Source organism: Umbelopsis ramanniana (genome assembly GCF_025399195.1).
Source record: "Umbelopsis ramanniana AG unplaced genomic scaffold K450scaffold_10, whole genome shotgun sequence".
NCBI classification, from domain to species: Eukaryota; Fungi; Mucoromycota; class Umbelopsidomycetes; order Umbelopsidales; family Umbelopsidaceae; genus Umbelopsis; species Umbelopsis ramanniana.
The window spans coordinates 37311-52681 of NW_026252096.1; the positions used below are offsets into that span (position 1 = coordinate 37311).

Sequence of the window (15371 nt, forward strand, 5' to 3'; positions counted from 1 at the left end):
GAAAGCATCATGCGCTGAGACCCAAAGTGGGTAGTCCGCTCGCCTCAGTAGACGCTTTGTAACCCATTTTTTGTGGGGAGTAGGATCGGTATATCGAATTTTTTCATGGCAACCGATCGACCATAGCGCCTATTCTTCAAGCTTCATTAAATCATGGTATTTTGAATGACTGCGGAAAATTGTTGGTCCACACCGGCACGTTTGAAGGCGGTATGAGGTGGGATCAACCTCGTGGGCGTTGCGGTATAAAAAAAACTGGGACATATTGATGGACTCCGGGGAATATGCCTATAGGGGTAACTGCCATACGGGGCAATTTCAAGTTCCGAAGTGCAGCTGGAGTAAGGTTACGTACTTAGCTACCAAATATTCATATATTTAGTGCCTTCTCAGGACGAAGCAAAGGTTTTACAAGTTTCTTTTCTTCATCATGGAACGTAAACACGTACCTCATAGAGCAGGTATCCTAGTTTATGGCGTTGCGGCGTTCGCGAGCATTGGTGGATTCCTTTTCGGGTATGTTGGCTTAAATTACCCACGAGAGCTCGTTGCTGAAAAAGCACTAATTTACCTTTTTTCGTCCATTAACAGATATGACCAAGGTGTTATGTCTGGCATTATTGTGATGCCCTACTGGACAACCTACTTCAATAATCCAAACGATGTGATGACAGGTCAGATTGAATACAAGCAATCAGAACAGTCGATTCATTTTATATGTTGCTAACGCTTATTGTAGGTTTTATTGTCAGTATTTACCTCTTGGGTGCTTTCGTAGGTGGACTTTTTGCCGGCCCCGTTTCTGAGCGCATTGGTCGTAAGCGCAGTATTCAGCTTGCAAGTATCGTTTTCACTCTCGGATCTGCATTGCAAGCTGGTGCAACTTCAACCCAAATGCTTCTTGGTGGTAGATTTGTACAAGGTCTCGGTATTGGCATGTATAGCATGAACGTTCCTGTATACCAAAGTGAATTGAGTCCTCCCCATTTGCGTGGAAGATTCGTTGCTCTCCAACAATTAAGTATTGTAACTGGGTACGTACCTTATAATGTACGCTTTGTTTGAATTGTTCTGATTCTAACTTGGTATTCTCCAATAGTATTATGATCGCCTTTTGGCTTGGATATGGCTGCTCTTTGTAAGATTGTTGACTGCAGAATTATGTGACAAATCTACAGTTCATATCTAACGTATTTTATTTTTTATTTTACAGCATTCAAAGCGATGCATCATGGCGTTTGCCTTTGGCGCTACAGATTCTTCCTTCCGTTCTTCTGTAAGTATATTTTTATGTTATTTTTTAAATCTTCGCCAGCACTCGCTGGAGATCCTAACGCCATCTTTTAGATTCTTCGGAATGTTCTTCTTGCCCTACTCTCCAAGATGGCTCTGTGACAAAAACAGAAATGAAGAAGCTCTCCAGACTTTGGCCCGCCTTCATGCTGAAGGAGACGTTGAAGATCCTTATGTTGTGCAAGAGTACAACGAAATTGTAGCATACGTCAAGTTCGAGCGAGAAAACGCAGTGCGCACCTATCGCGATCTCTTTAGCAAGCAGAACAGAAGACGTGTCATGCTCGCTGTCGGAATTCAGTCGATGCAGGTAAGCTTGATTCAAATCTGCCGCTTTTGCGAGGTATCAAATTCTCATTGAATATTTTTTTTTTCAGCAATGGACTGGTATCAATGCTGGTAATTTTTTTTGTCATTCATGAAATGAATTAATGTTACTCAGTAATCGAAATAATGGAACTAATTTTCTTTCTGTGAACTATAATTCACTTTAGTACTTTACTATGGTATGTATTGTTCAATCAAAATCTGGAGCTGCAATAACAATTCCTAACCCTTTATTTTCTTCCAAATAGCACCACTCATTTTCAAGGGTGCCGGTTTGGACGGAACCGCATCACAATTGCTTGCCACCGGGCTTAATGGTGTTGTTTCTGTAATCGCTACTATTCCTGCTGTCATGTTCATCGATCGATGGGGAAGAGTAAAGACTCTCCTTGTCGGTGGAACCGGCATGGGTGTTACCATGTTGCTTGCTGGAGCTCTATTGGGAGGTAAGTATATTTTATATTGAATTATCGCATACAGATCAAAGGCTAAGATCAGTCAATTTTAGCTTACCCACACACCGACGCTGGTCCTAATAATTTGGGAGCTCAATACTTCGCCATTGTCATGATGTACTTCTTCACTATCTGCTTCTCCTCTTCTTGGGGACCATGCGGATGGATTTATCCCGCAGAAATTTTCCCTAACAGAGGTACGATTATTGCAAGATTTGTAGTGTGATTGTGGCAATTTAAATAACCATTTGTGAAATTTCTCCTTCAGCTCGTGCTAAGGGTACTGGTTGTAAGTACCAACAGAGTTTTTCTGTATTTTCTTATTTTTGTATATATCGCATTCATTGACTAATCATCTCTATCTTAATAGTGTCAACTGCTGCCAATTACCTTATGAACTTCGTCATTGGAGAGATCACTCCTATTATGTTGTCGCGCATCACCTTTTGGACCTATATTTTCTTCTGCTTGACCAGTAAGTGAAGTTGAAATAATATCTATACAATTTTGAGACCGGTTCTGACAAAATGATTCTTTTTCCAGACTTTGCTTGTGTCATCATCTTGTACTTCTTCTACCCAGAGACTCGCGGTCTTTCACTCGAACAGGTACGCCTTTCTACCATGAATGATAAAAAAGATTGAACAAAGAAACTAATTTGCTACACGTTTAGATGGAGGTTCTCTTTGGCGGCGCTGGCGCTGATGTTGTTCGCCAAGTTGAAAATGGAGAATTTGGACTACACACAGAAAAGCAAGCACAGGTACAAGATGAGCCTGAGTCTGATTCTGAGTCTGACCCTAAGCCCAAGCTTGAAGCTATCAACTAGCTTTATATTCCTTAATTTTATTTCTTTACGCACACCATAAATGTTCAATAATGAAGAAAAAATAAATAAATAGCCAGGAATATATTCCTTTTCTGAATTAAAAAAATTCAACAAGCAGAATTCACTTGAAAGAGATCAAGTTTTGATATCAATCGGTCAAGAGACACTGAAAGGCGAAAAGTCAGAAAATGTACAACACTATCGGGCCAGTGATGTGCAAAGCACCAACAGGTATCGAGCGCGATATTTTCAACTTCTAAATTCCACTGAATCAAAGCTTTCAATCATTAAAGTAAAAGCGGTGCTCAACTATCCAATTCTCCAATATTCACCGTATCATCAAAAATATTTTTCAAGGGACAACAATGTGACGAGAGGAAGTCACAATGATGCAAGAATTGCTGCTTTGTCGAAATGATTAAACAACGGTGTTGGTTCACAAGAACTCAATGTCCAACATGTCATCTTTAGGATACTCTATCTTTATTTTACTTTTGAAAGAAGGATTTAAAAATCCCTTTCGATATCTATTTCATTATCATTGCTTTAGCGAAAACGTAAGAATAGAGCTTTTAGAGACTCTAAAAATGGGCTTGAGGGAAGATTATACACTTTTGATTGCTGGATATGATATTGTACACTAATTGAAGGTGTTGGAAAATAGTCCTTAGGCTAGAGAGTTTTTTTAAATCTTGAAACCAAGATCTCTCATGCATTTGAGGTGGTTGTCAATGTATTCCTTGCAATTCTCCTCGCCTTTGTCGAAGATACAGCGGTCTCGAACCTTCTTTGTTTCAGGGCAAGCGCAGCATGGCTTTAAGGGCTTTCCATCAGCGCCAATAGGTAATTCGCCAGAGTGGGTTGAAGTGGTTGTGATTGACGGTTGGGACATGGTGACAAATCGAAAGGAAAAGTTATTTGCCGCTTGTCGGGTTTTTTCAGAATTGAAAGTACCTTGGTTCAGGAAAAAAAAACGTGACCTTTAAATTTTAGAAAAATACCATAGCCAGAACGGAAAAAGTGGCAAGGCACCGTAGCAAAAGTATAACTTGAAATACGGACATAAGTAAAGGTAATTGGAGCATCGAATATCTACGTGTTAGTAATTATCGGTATTAGGTAACCTCAAGTGCATTTTATTCACATGTGAGATTTTCAACACTATGGAGGTATCGTTAACTCGCAAGGCGTTGGTAAAGTAACTACAGTCCTTTCATGTAAAGTATAATCAAGTGCTTCTAATAGTGGCCGAAATAATGAGCCATTGCCTTTTCCTAACTCATGAAATACTTTGATCGTCTATAAAGTAAGTTGTTCACTTTGACAGGCAGCTGAGGCACACAGAGCCATCTCACGTTAATGCTGCTGACTTACCCCAGAAAAATGTTATATTCCCATAATATATGTTACTAAGACATTTTTCTTGCTACATTTTTCTTTTCGAATGCAGACAGCGACTGGATGTAGCCTTGTAATACCTTTTCATTACTATCAAGCAGCGTGGTATCAAGTACTATCTGCAAATTGGTAACGTTGAGGTATGAGCTGGTGCAATAATAGGCATACCGGCTGACACACAATTTTTTGAACTTCAGTCTTTGTACAAAACGAGCAATTCATTTGTGATCTGTCAGCGATTTTCCCGACCCAGCAGACGCTCTCACACTTCTCTCACATTCTTCCCAATGGCCAAAGATTCAGCCTCTCAAAGGGAGAAATCGGCCAAGCGTCGTCTCAAACAACTAGGAAAGACTATCAAACCTTCTGTATCTGGCTGGTCAGATAGTGAAGACGAGCTTGCTGTTGGTCAGGAAGGTAACTACCTACATTCAGGCCATGCACGTGAAAATGGTCACCATGCCCAAAATGCCTGGCATGAAGCTATGAAGACGTTTTACTCACTCTGTTGAACCTTAGAAAACATCAAGTCTGTACGAATTGGCGATGTGGTTATCAACGTAGATACCCCTATTGCACCAGAGCTTGTTCCGGAGTATGAAGAGCCTCTGTTTGACGATTCACAAGAAGTGCTCAGGCACCTTAGATGGTATGTCGAGGATGCAAGCTGGTCCAAAGTTTGGTTGATAAGGCTTCTAACCTCAGTGTATGAATAGGATGATGCAGAAGGACAAATTGCGACAAGATATCTTTTTGATCGGTCCGCCAGGTCCTCTCCGCCGTTCACTGGTCATGAAGTATGCTCAAATGACAAAAAGAGAGTAAGTTATTGCTAGAGTTGGGATGCTCGAGAAGGTGAAAAGATGAAGCTAAACGCCTTGTATAGGGTTGAGTACGTTGCACTGTCGAAGGATGTCACGGACGCCGACTTGAAACAGCGCAGAGAATTATCCAAGGGCACATCGTATTATGTCGACCAAGCTGCTGTTAGAGCTGCCATTCATGGAAGAATTCTGATCTTGGATGGTATAGAAAAAGCTGAGCGCAATGTTTTGCCTATCCTGAACAACTTGCTAGAAAACAGAGAAATGGCACTTGAGGATGGTCGTTTCTTGACCAATAAGGATATCAGCTCTTTGGAGGCCAGCAACCCTAATTATCTTAAATTTGAAAAAGTCCATGACCGATTCCTTGTCTTTGCCTTGGGTAAGTTACAGTTATCTTCTAAATGCAAGCTTGCATGTGTTTAAACTAGATCCTGTCTGTTGTAGGTCTTCCCATCCCAAGATATGTAGGATACCCATTAGATCCACCTCTTAGATCTCGTTTTCAAAGTAGAGATATCAAGGCACCCGGATTTGATTCCCAAGTCAGACAATTTCTCACATTGGCTGGCCCAGGAGCCGACAAAGCAGTCATAGAACGGCTTATATCTATTAGCATGGTGCTAGGTGTTCAGAGCGGCAACAACAAAGTGGATGCCGAAATTGATGTTCCTGAGTTCCCGTCCACCATTGATGCCCTCGCGGATATATATTCCAGATTCCCTCTCGCCAACCTCCGCTTCTTGCTAGACTTGGTTTATCCTTACCCACTCCTTCCGACTTGCAACGCCGAACAACTCAGTGTCATTGAATCTGTATATCGACGGTTCCGCGTTTTCTCTCCTGCAATTGAGGCAGACCAGGAGGCAATTGAGCAGCAAGTTTTCTCCGGCTACAGCTTAGCCAACATTGAGCGATTAGACAGAGACAGTGCTACTGTTGATGGATCTTACATCCGCCCTCAGGCCGTCGCTGCATTTGCACACGAAGCTGGAAAGCATTCAGCTGTGGTCGTGGAATGTGGCTCACACGCTTTTGGACCGGCAGAATACTTTGTGGAGACTCCATATCATAAAAGAATATTGACCGCCATGGTGATGGCTCATGCTGGAGGTCATGATTTCTGTCTCGTTGGCACCAACAAGGGTGTTGGCAAGTCTGCTCTCATTCGACATTTCGCCCGTAACCTTGGCTATAGCATTGAATTTATTCCCCTGTTCCGAGACATGTCTTCCCGTGACTTGCTGCAACGTCGTACCACTACAAACACTGGTGATACTATTTGGGAGAACTCCATGCTCGTTGAAGCAGCCCTCCATGGACGCTTAGCAGTTCTTGATGGTGTCGAAACTTTGTCATTTGGAACCTTGACCACTCTTCAAAGACTCGTATTGGAACGTGAAGTCCAGCTTCCCAATGGAAAGCGATTGGTGAATCCAAAGCGATTCTTATCATTGATGAAGAAGCACAACTGGTCACAAGAAGAGCTTCTCAAGGAAAAGGGCATGATTCCCATCCATCCTTCTTTCAGAATTGTCTGCCTTGCAAGAGCTGGAAGTGGAGCAGGTCTAGATGGCCCAGCTGGCGCGTGGTTGACTCCAGAGGTTCTCACTATGTTCCACTTTGTCGTTGTTTCCCCGTTGCCCAGTGCAGAAGAACAATCTGTATTGAAGATCTTATCCCCTGGTGTCGACGAAGACAAACTATCTACTTTGTTAAAGTTTGCAAACCGTTTGAGACGTGATACAGACGAAAACATCAAAGTTCTATCGAACGCTATGTCTACTAGGTAGGTTGTTCATTCGGGGGGTTTTTTTTCTTATAAGCATTTAGACTAACTTCGTGTTCAACTGCAGACAACTCATTCGTATTTGTCGCCGCATTGCTTATTTCCCTGATGACTGTCTCCACACCTCTGTTCACAAAGTGTCGCTTTCACGTTTCATGCCAAATATTGCTAGAATGGCTCTTGATGAGCTTCTCAAGGCCAATGGAATAGCTGCACCGACCGGAAACCCCCACGAGAATTTAACAATTGATGTTCTACCCTCTCGTGAGAATCCCAAGACCATCCGAATTGGAAGTGTCACTGAGCCAGTCTTTGAAGGTGGTGACCCTATGCTTATTCCTCATGTTGTCTTCCATGAAAATCCCGCACAAACTTTGGTATTACAAGAAATGCTCAAGGATTACCAATTGGGAGAGCATCTTTTGCTTATTGGTAACCAAGGTGTGGGCAAGAACAAGCTTGCTGATTACTTCTTGCAGCTCCTCAAATTACCAAGAGAATACATTCAACTGCATCGTGATAGCACTGTTCAGAGTTTAACCACTACACCGGCCATTCGCGATGGTGTCCTCATCTATGAAGACTCTCCTCTAGTCAAGGCTGTCAGCCTTGGTAATATCCTGGTTGTGGATGAAGCTGATAAAGCACCGACGTTTGTCACGGCTGTTCTCAAGAGCTTGATTGAAGATGGACAGATGGTACTTGGTGATGGAAGACGCATTGTGTCTAATGCTCAAGACAAGGAGAGAGCCGATGATATCATTGTCCATCGCAATTTCCGCATGATTGTGCTGGCCAATCGCCCAGGATATCCATTTTTGGGCAACGATTTCTATCGCGAGATTGGCGATGTGTTCAGTTGCCATGCCGTTGATAATCCAGACATGGCCTCCGAAATGTATTTGCTCAAGAAATATGGACCCAATGTTCCTGAAGACTTGCTCGAGAAGATGTCTGCTGCATTCACTGACTTGAGAAAACTTGTTGACGAAGGATTGATCTCTTACCCTTACTCGACAAGAGAGTTGGTAAACATTGTTCGCCACATGCAGATCTATCCTGAGGAAGGCATTTCCAAGACTCTTCAGAACGTTTTTGATTTTGATCAATACGATCAAGCATCCAAGGATATGCTTATTGAGGTCTTCCAGAAGCATGGTATCCCTGTTGGATTGGAATCAGAGTTCTCCATCGAATTAGGTCAATCTATGGAGTTGGGCGATGCCAACATTAGCCAAACCTGGGCTCGTTCACCAAGCCTTACTCAGGCTAGTCAAAGTTGCCGTATGGAAGAAGCTGACATTGCCGTCAGGGGAGGCTGGGACTTGGAAAACGGTAAAAAATGGAGAGACCTTGAGCGTAAGGAAGGAAGATCCTTGACGTTCACAGAACAATTATACCATTTTGATATTCCCACCCGTGGAGAAGCTTTGGATATTGCCGCAATGGACGATGGTTCCATGTTCATTGTGACTACCAACCCAGTCACTCTCCATCGCATTGAACCTAAACACCAAAAGATTGATAGTCTCGACTTGTACGAATACTTCCCATTGCAACGTACTCCTCCAAGACTTCGAATTTCAGTCATCAAACAAAACGGGCATGTCAAGTATCTTGCTCTTCACAATCCTTCCAACAACGAGCTTCTTTGCTGTGATTTCAACAAGAACTCTGTCGTGTCTGTTGTCATTAGAGGTTTGGACCCTGTCAACTCTATTATGGTACGAAGTTTGGAATCATCTGGTATTCTTGTATTCTATCAAGAGGACCGATCTGTCATGGCTGTTTTGGATTTCAATACCAGTAAACAATATACCATCAACGCACCCATTCGTATCAAACAGCTCTTTGTCTTGGAGCCCGGATTTTGGATCGCTCAAGACAGCCGTAGCGAGAAGAAGTTCATGATGCGTGCTCAGAACTCCAATGCCCACGGTATACCACTTGTTATGGAACAGATGGTTGTTAGCGGTAGAGCTGAAAATGAAGCTTTCAGTTTGTCACAAGTTGCTCATCTGGAAAGCCCTGAGGGACGCTTCATGCACTCTGGCTATCCCGAGCACTTGGCTTCGGTTGGCGTTGACCTCAAGTCCAGCGTCATGACAGCTCATCCCGATGCAGCCGCCAATATTTATACATATATGCGCCGAATTCCTCTTGACGATAAGGGTGACTTATACTCCAACGTCAAGAGCGCCAGTCTGTACCTCGCTGGTACTAGACAATTTGCCGTTATTCATCCTTTCCGTGATGGTAGAAGCGAAGGTGTCTTGGAATTGATTAATGCTGAGCAAAACCGCGGTTGGAGAATCAACCTTCCGCTCGCTTATCTAGGCCAACCTTCTTCAGAAGTTCCTACAGCCGGCTTTGTAAGAACCCCTGTCACCAAGTTCGCCGCCTCTCTTTGCGAATTGCCAAATGGACACCTCGTCACTATGGACAATGCTGGTACTGTTCGTGTTTGGCAAGTGGATTCTTCTGAGCTCTTCCGTTCTGCACAAACATGGAAGCGCATGGTTGGCGTTGATCAAAAGGTCCTCTCCGTTATTTTTGAAAAAGCAGAAGATGAGCAAGAACATAACGCAGAAGGTGGCATGATCAATGCTGATGGACAGGCCGACGGAGGTAACGGTTCTGGCTCTGGCTCCGGAGAAGGCAGTGGTGAGGGCGATGGAAGCGGCGGAAGCGGAGGCAGTGGTGAGGGCGGCAGCGGCGGCGGTGGTACGAACATGAATGAAAATGGCCGTGAAGCTACATTTGTTGATGTTAGTACTTTGGAATTGGTAAGTTGAAAATACACTCCTGTTTACAGTAACCACACCGCAAATTCACACATTCCGTTGCTCAGCGCGCTGGTTCTGATAGTCCAAATGACGTGTCTGAGGCTCAAAAAGAGATGCATGAACAAGCCATGGCCAAACGATTGGAGCAAATAAATATGACACAAGCCGACTCAAAGTTGTTCCGAACCTATTTGGACAACGTGAGACGCGAGGTCCGTGAACTTCGTGTTATTCTTGAAAGCATTGAAGCCAAGAATAAGGAACGCGTATGGCTTAAAAACCAGACATCTGGTGATTTGGATGATACTAAAATGTAAGCAGCATGTTGAGCCACCTTTTTTTCTTAGTGATCAGTTCTTCTAACTTTCTCTATTCCGTTGTGATAGCATTGAAGGCTTGACTGGAGAACACAACATCTACAAGAAGAGAGGTGATGACGACCCTGAGATTGGCTTGTTCCAAGAAAAGCCCAAGCGCATGAATTTCGTATTTGATCTTTCAGCCAGGTGAGTTACGAAATACACGATGTAAATGAAAGTTACCCAAATGTGACACCGATGCTAAAACGCCGAATTCGCTCACTTTCGATAGTATGTTCCGCTTCAACGGTCATGATCGCCGCTTGGAGAGATCGATGGAAGTCGCTCTTATGTTAATGGAATCCTTCCGTGGTTTCGAACACAAATTCCAATACCGAATTCTTGGCCACAGCGGTGATGGCGCGAACATTGAATTTGTCACCGAAGCTAAATATCCCAAGTCTGAAAAGGAAGAGTTTGAGATCATCAGCAAGATGCGAGCTCACTCTCAATACTGCCTGAGTGGTGACAATACTCTTGGCGCGGCATCTCACGCCATAAAGCATATTGTGAAAGATGAAGCAGATGACTATTTTGTGGTCGTCTTATCGGATGCCAATATTGCACAGTATAATATTAAACCCAAAGATATTGCTAGGAGTAAGTACCGTTTTTTTTTTTGTTTTATCATGGCACGTTATGGGTTTCTGATCATGAAAACTAATGCTTGGCTTCTGCCCTTCAATTTTAGTTTTGAAATCAGACGATAGAGTTACAGCTCAAATGGTGTTTATTGGGTCTTTACAAGATCAGGCAGAACAGTAAGTTTTATTTTGCAGCTTGTTTATTGCCGTATTTCCCCATTTTGGGTATAAATATCCAATGGGACCTTACACCCGCCGGAATCACGATTTACCGTTAACACGCTGTTTGTCCCTTTCCCAGATTAAAGAAAGCGCTGGGTAGCCATGCTCACATGTGTACGGAAAACAAGGAACTTCCAAAGATTATGAAGTCTTTGTTCCTTGCTTCCATGATTAAAGCATAGAGTATAATTTAGACTTACTTGTACTTGTCACCAAAGAAAAAAGAAATCAAAGAAAGAGATTTTTGTGCCCCTTGAACACTTTTTGCCAAGAACTGTCGGCAAATTAATTATGCGGAGCCTCAAAAAACATACACGATTTGTGACTGTGGCCTGTACCTTTCGAGCAAGCTAAATATCGACTTCTTGTCGCACTAACTTCCACTTAGCAAATCATTCTTCTACTAAATCCCATGCCCAGCACATGAATGTGCTTCTCTTATTAAGCTTGCTTATATTCAACGGAATAGTTGAAGCAGCAACATGCATTCAACATTCAGACCCTTTGAATCCGTCCAAGTACACAGTATCCAACTGTACCAGTGGTCACCCCTCTCATTCAACACAATCTCAGCGTCATCGGCGAGATGAGCTAGCATTTAATGGCACCAACATGTTCCATATATCATTCAGTTGTTACGGCACTGATTCACTCTCATGTTCAAGGGCCAAAAACACCTTTATAACGGCAGGGGAGATCATTTCATCCGTCATTCGATTTCAAAAACCTGTCACTGTAAATGCCACATTCTTGCCGTTCTGCTCTATGTTGGATATATGTCCAACCGATGGGAGGAAAGTCATTGGTAACGTAGAAAGCTCCAAAATTTCTTCATTGCCAAAAAAGATCGACCAATTATAGCTGATGACTGTTTAAATATAGGATCCGCCTATCCCGCTGTCAGCCACCTTATGACTGACGAATCGGATAATATGACGCGCATGTATCCCCAGGCTCTACTGAAGCAATTCCGTCACCTAGGGGAAGTTCCCAACTGGGCATCATTTGATATTAACGCAAAATTTGACAGTGATATCAATTGGTACTTTGAGGTATGTCGTATTGGATTTAGGTTGTACAGCTACCTTTCTTCCCCTCCTATTTACATAAATTTCCAATAGGGAACTGGTGCCGTTGCAAATCAACAGCAGGATTTCCTTCGAATTGTTGTACACGAATACATCCATGGTCTTGGCTTCCTCAATTCATGGAATAATTATCTTTGGAACACCTTCCAACAAGTTGATCCAAACTGTACTCAATTTTTGACTCCCATGCCGATTTCGCCTCCCAACCAATTACAATCTGTGTATGACCAGGCACAAGATGCTGATGGACCCCAACCCTTTTGGGGGTTTGTGGAATATCCCTTAGATAAATTGGTCAAAATCAATGGTACCAACCAATGGCTATCCAAATCTACTATGCAACTCAATGGATGGGGCAACAGCAATGTCATGTTTGCTTCACTGGATGATATGTATCATTCATGGCAAATTTCCAACTACAGCAATACAGCATATCAGATCTACAATCTTTCTATCCAACCAGATTCGCTTACTATTTCTAACAAGAATTTTGGAGATATTTGTTTGGAAACCTCACTCAGTCCCTTTGTCGTAGGCTCTTCTCTGTCGCACTTTGACAACAAGCTGTACGATAATACCGTCGATTATCTTATGGTGTATCAGGTAAAGCTGTCGTTCATTCCTCTCTCCATTGTCGCCACCGCAATTCATCTCTTTCATCATGCTAACCCTTCATTTTTGTCTCTTTCTATGTAGGCTGATCCTGGTCTCAATATGCAGCAATATGTAGCTTCACGAGGCGGTGGACCTCTTGGTCCTAAGCTGCTATCTGTCCTCCAAAAACTTGGTTATGATCTTGTATTGGCTGCAAACAGCACGCAACCTAAATTGATTCCTTGGCAACAACCCAAGAACATGGTTGGTACCACCGATAACCCATCACCGTCCGTATCTTATGTAGCAGCCTTAGTGTCTACGACCTCCTCTAGTACTCCATCTCAAACAATGACGGTTTCTCAAGCTGTCACTGGTATATCCACAACACCTCTCTCTCTCTTAATAACAATGCTGGCAATTGTATCACTCCTTTAATACTTGCTGTTATAGACCAATGCTTTAAGATATTTTTGGTAATGGCAACACTTTGTATATTTTCAGCCTTTTTAAAAAATTGCCACTTGTAATAGAGCGCTTACTGTATATATTAGAAAAAATGATGCCACTTTTTGTTATAATTTACCTTACCATGTCATCTATAAAACATCCACTTGAATGATCCAACCTATCCCGTCATGAGCTTTTTGCTGTTGTAAATTATATATTCTTGCCAGGTCAGCTATTTTACTGTTGCTGGTTTCTTTGACAAACGAAGTTTCAATTGTCTGAGTTTAGAAACCGCCGTTTGCACCCAACATTTCACTATTGATTGGTGTGCTTTCTCATGGCAGACAAGCAAAAAGAAGATAATAATGCGTGAGTATCCAAGTCATTCCAGTAAATTCTAAATGGGTTATTGCTAGTTTATCTTGGGGCAAGGGCCAAGTTTAAGCTGCTCAACAGGTGTAATGGCGATCTTTGTGGGAGCTATAACAAGCGCTTGTTCAACCCATTTTGAAGGCGATCAAGACATCTGATTCGAAATGATTTTGAAAGAATGTCAGAGTACGTAATATTAACCCTTTTTGATCCAACAGTCTATTTAAAAAGCTGCTCAGTGAGCGAACAGATAAAATCGACAACCTGAAGTTAACCTACGCAGTGCTGGCCAAGCGGATTCCTGAGATACATCAGCCTGGAGACAATAAGTCGGATAAAACCACGGATAATACCACCATTGTAGACACAAAGGCAACAACCGTTAGTCCCTATTCCATACGTTGATTTCATTTGGCAAGATTCTAAGCTTATGACTCTATGACAGGCCTTTTCGTTACTCGAAAATCTGATAGACGAATGTATATTTGATACATTGTTAGGGGTTCACAAGGATTTACGAACTAGAACTTCTGTATGCCAAATATGTAAAACAAAGTATGTAATCTTTTCAATGGCAACGAAGCTGACTGCAAACAATGTCACTAATCAGCCGCCCATTTGGTTGTTGCAGATGCCAAGGCTATGGTTAGTATAATTTGATCGGTATTTACCAATCATACAGCACCCTCTAACAAGCCCTCATTTTTGAATGCATGTAGTAAACAAAGCGGGATGTGACATATTCGGAAATAGCTTCACTTCTGCCAACTTACCTTCGTACGAATGTGTCAATTGTCACAAAATGTATCCTGCAACTCGATATGCTCCCCACTTGGAAAAATGCTTAGGTTTAGCAGGCAGACAGTCCAGTAGAGTTGCCAGCAGAAGGTATACACTTTCTATTACAGATTAGCTAATGCTGTCCAGACCCTCCTACTCACACATTGATCCACTAGAATGGGCTCACAGTCTCCATACACGGCTGTCAACATGTCGGAGGACAGTATGGGAGGAAGTGACATAGAACCAAATTCTATGGAGAAAAGGCGACGGAAAGCCATGAGCAAGGTATTAAAAACTGATGTGAAGCTTTGGGGATAGGGGCGATTCCACAGCCATATTCTGACGATTTTCGGTTGTCTAGCTTTCTGACTTGTCAAGACTAAAGAAAATGAGAGCGCATGGTAAGATGCATATGATTATGTTTATGCTATATGTTATCAAATTAGCTGGCTAACATTAAGGCATTTACAGAATCACTATCTCAACCAGGCCATAAGGTATGCTTTTTATATACAGTATGCACGTTACTATTTAATTGTGCACATTACTCATACTCTTGTCATGAATTTGCTGGACAGTCTTCATGTTAGTAACACGACTATAGTCTTGTTTTTGCGCACTGACCAGTGTTACTGAACTACGCATTTCCAGATGCGGATCATATTAGGGCAGAATTGGAGGACTCAGATGCATCCGATAATAACTACAGATCAAGCGGCAGAAGGTCAAGCAGCCCAAAGTTGTATGCTGAGGATATGAAACGTAGTTCAAGTGTACCTATCAAAGGTGCACCTAGATCTCCAAACAGCGATGATAATGTTTCCCGAAAGGAACTCAAGCGAATGGCTGTAAAGGCTGGGTAGGGACAATTTTTTTTTTCCAAGTGCTATACAAATCTCCCAAATCAGTAAACTAACCAAGCACAGACGAAGCAAATCCAAGTTGGCGATATATAGCAGTGATGAGGATGATTTTGGAACCAAATCAGATCTAATAGGTGAGTATTGGCGTTTTCAAAGTGAAGGAGTTATATCAAAGAAAAGAGGAACTCAATTGCATCGGCGCATAGACATTGATGGACTGGAAAAGCGGAGGAAACATTGAAATCACTTCCTCTCAACATTGTGTATAATTCTTGTATATTTGACATAAATACATGGTGACCAGACTGCATGGTCATAATGAATCATAAACTTTTGTCCTTCTTGACAACGTTAG

At 42.4% G+C, this 15371-nt stretch overlaps 5 protein-coding genes across 5 annotated transcripts; 4 read left to right on the forward strand and 1 right to left on the reverse strand.

Moving 5' to 3' along the window:
• Nucleotides 1–430: 430 nt before the first annotated feature.
• On the forward strand, nt 431–2719 carry K450DRAFT_171107 (uncharacterized protein; the record flags this gene model as incomplete). Its single annotated transcript, XM_051584135.1, has 12 exons — nt 431–516; nt 592–674; nt 740–1034; nt 1100–1138; nt 1214–1276; nt 1348–1603; nt 1671–1704; nt 1869–2066; nt 2129–2272; nt 2344–2364; nt 2446–2550; nt 2619–2719. 12 exons carry the CDS (start codon nt 431–433, stop codon nt 2717–2719), a joined length of 1425 nt encoding a protein of 474 aa, XP_051447217.1.
• Nucleotides 2720–3373: 654 nt separating this feature from the next.
• Nucleotides 3374–3822, reverse strand: K450DRAFT_206266 (uncharacterized protein). The gene has a single exon (XM_051584744.1). The coding sequence runs from the start codon at nt 3794–3796 to the stop codon at nt 3590–3592; it is 207 nt and encodes a 68-aa protein (XP_051447218.1). The 5' UTR covers nt 3797–3822; the 3' UTR covers nt 3374–3589.
• Nucleotides 3823–4170: 348 nt separating this feature from the next.
• Nucleotides 4171–11162, forward strand: K450DRAFT_184614 (uncharacterized protein). The gene is made up of 13 exons (XM_051584409.1): nt 4171–4210; nt 4355–4431; nt 4500–4719; nt 4822–4951; nt 5019–5123; nt 5189–5508; nt 5574–6915; nt 6983–9701; nt 9767–10014; nt 10088–10207; nt 10293–10660; nt 10752–10821; nt 10946–11162. The coding sequence occupies exons 3-13, from the start codon at nt 4590–4592 to the stop codon at nt 11046–11048; spliced, it is 5655 nt and encodes a 1884-aa protein (XP_051447219.1). The 5' UTR covers nt 4171–4210; nt 4355–4431; nt 4500–4589; the 3' UTR covers nt 11049–11162.
• A 90-nt stretch (nt 11163–11252) lies between these two features.
• K450DRAFT_227930 (uncharacterized protein) lies at nt 11253–13196 on the forward strand. The gene is made up of 4 exons (XM_051586826.1): nt 11253–11671; nt 11749–11918; nt 11988–12557; nt 12651–13196. Exons 1-4 carry the CDS (start codon nt 11290–11292, stop codon nt 12984–12986), a joined length of 1458 nt encoding a protein of 485 aa, XP_051447220.1. The 5' UTR covers nt 11253–11289; the 3' UTR covers nt 12987–13196.
• Nucleotide 13197: 1 nt separating this feature from the next.
• Nucleotides 13198–14607, forward strand: K450DRAFT_227935 (uncharacterized protein). Its single transcript, XM_051586827.1, has 6 exons — nt 13198–13367; nt 13589–13742; nt 13816–13925; nt 14002–14015; nt 14090–14258; nt 14327–14607. The coding sequence occupies exons 1-6, from the start codon at nt 13336–13338 to the stop codon at nt 14469–14471; spliced, it is 624 nt and encodes a 207-aa protein (XP_051447221.1). The 5' UTR covers nt 13198–13335; the 3' UTR covers nt 14472–14607.
• Nucleotides 14608–15371: the final 764 nt, after the last annotated feature.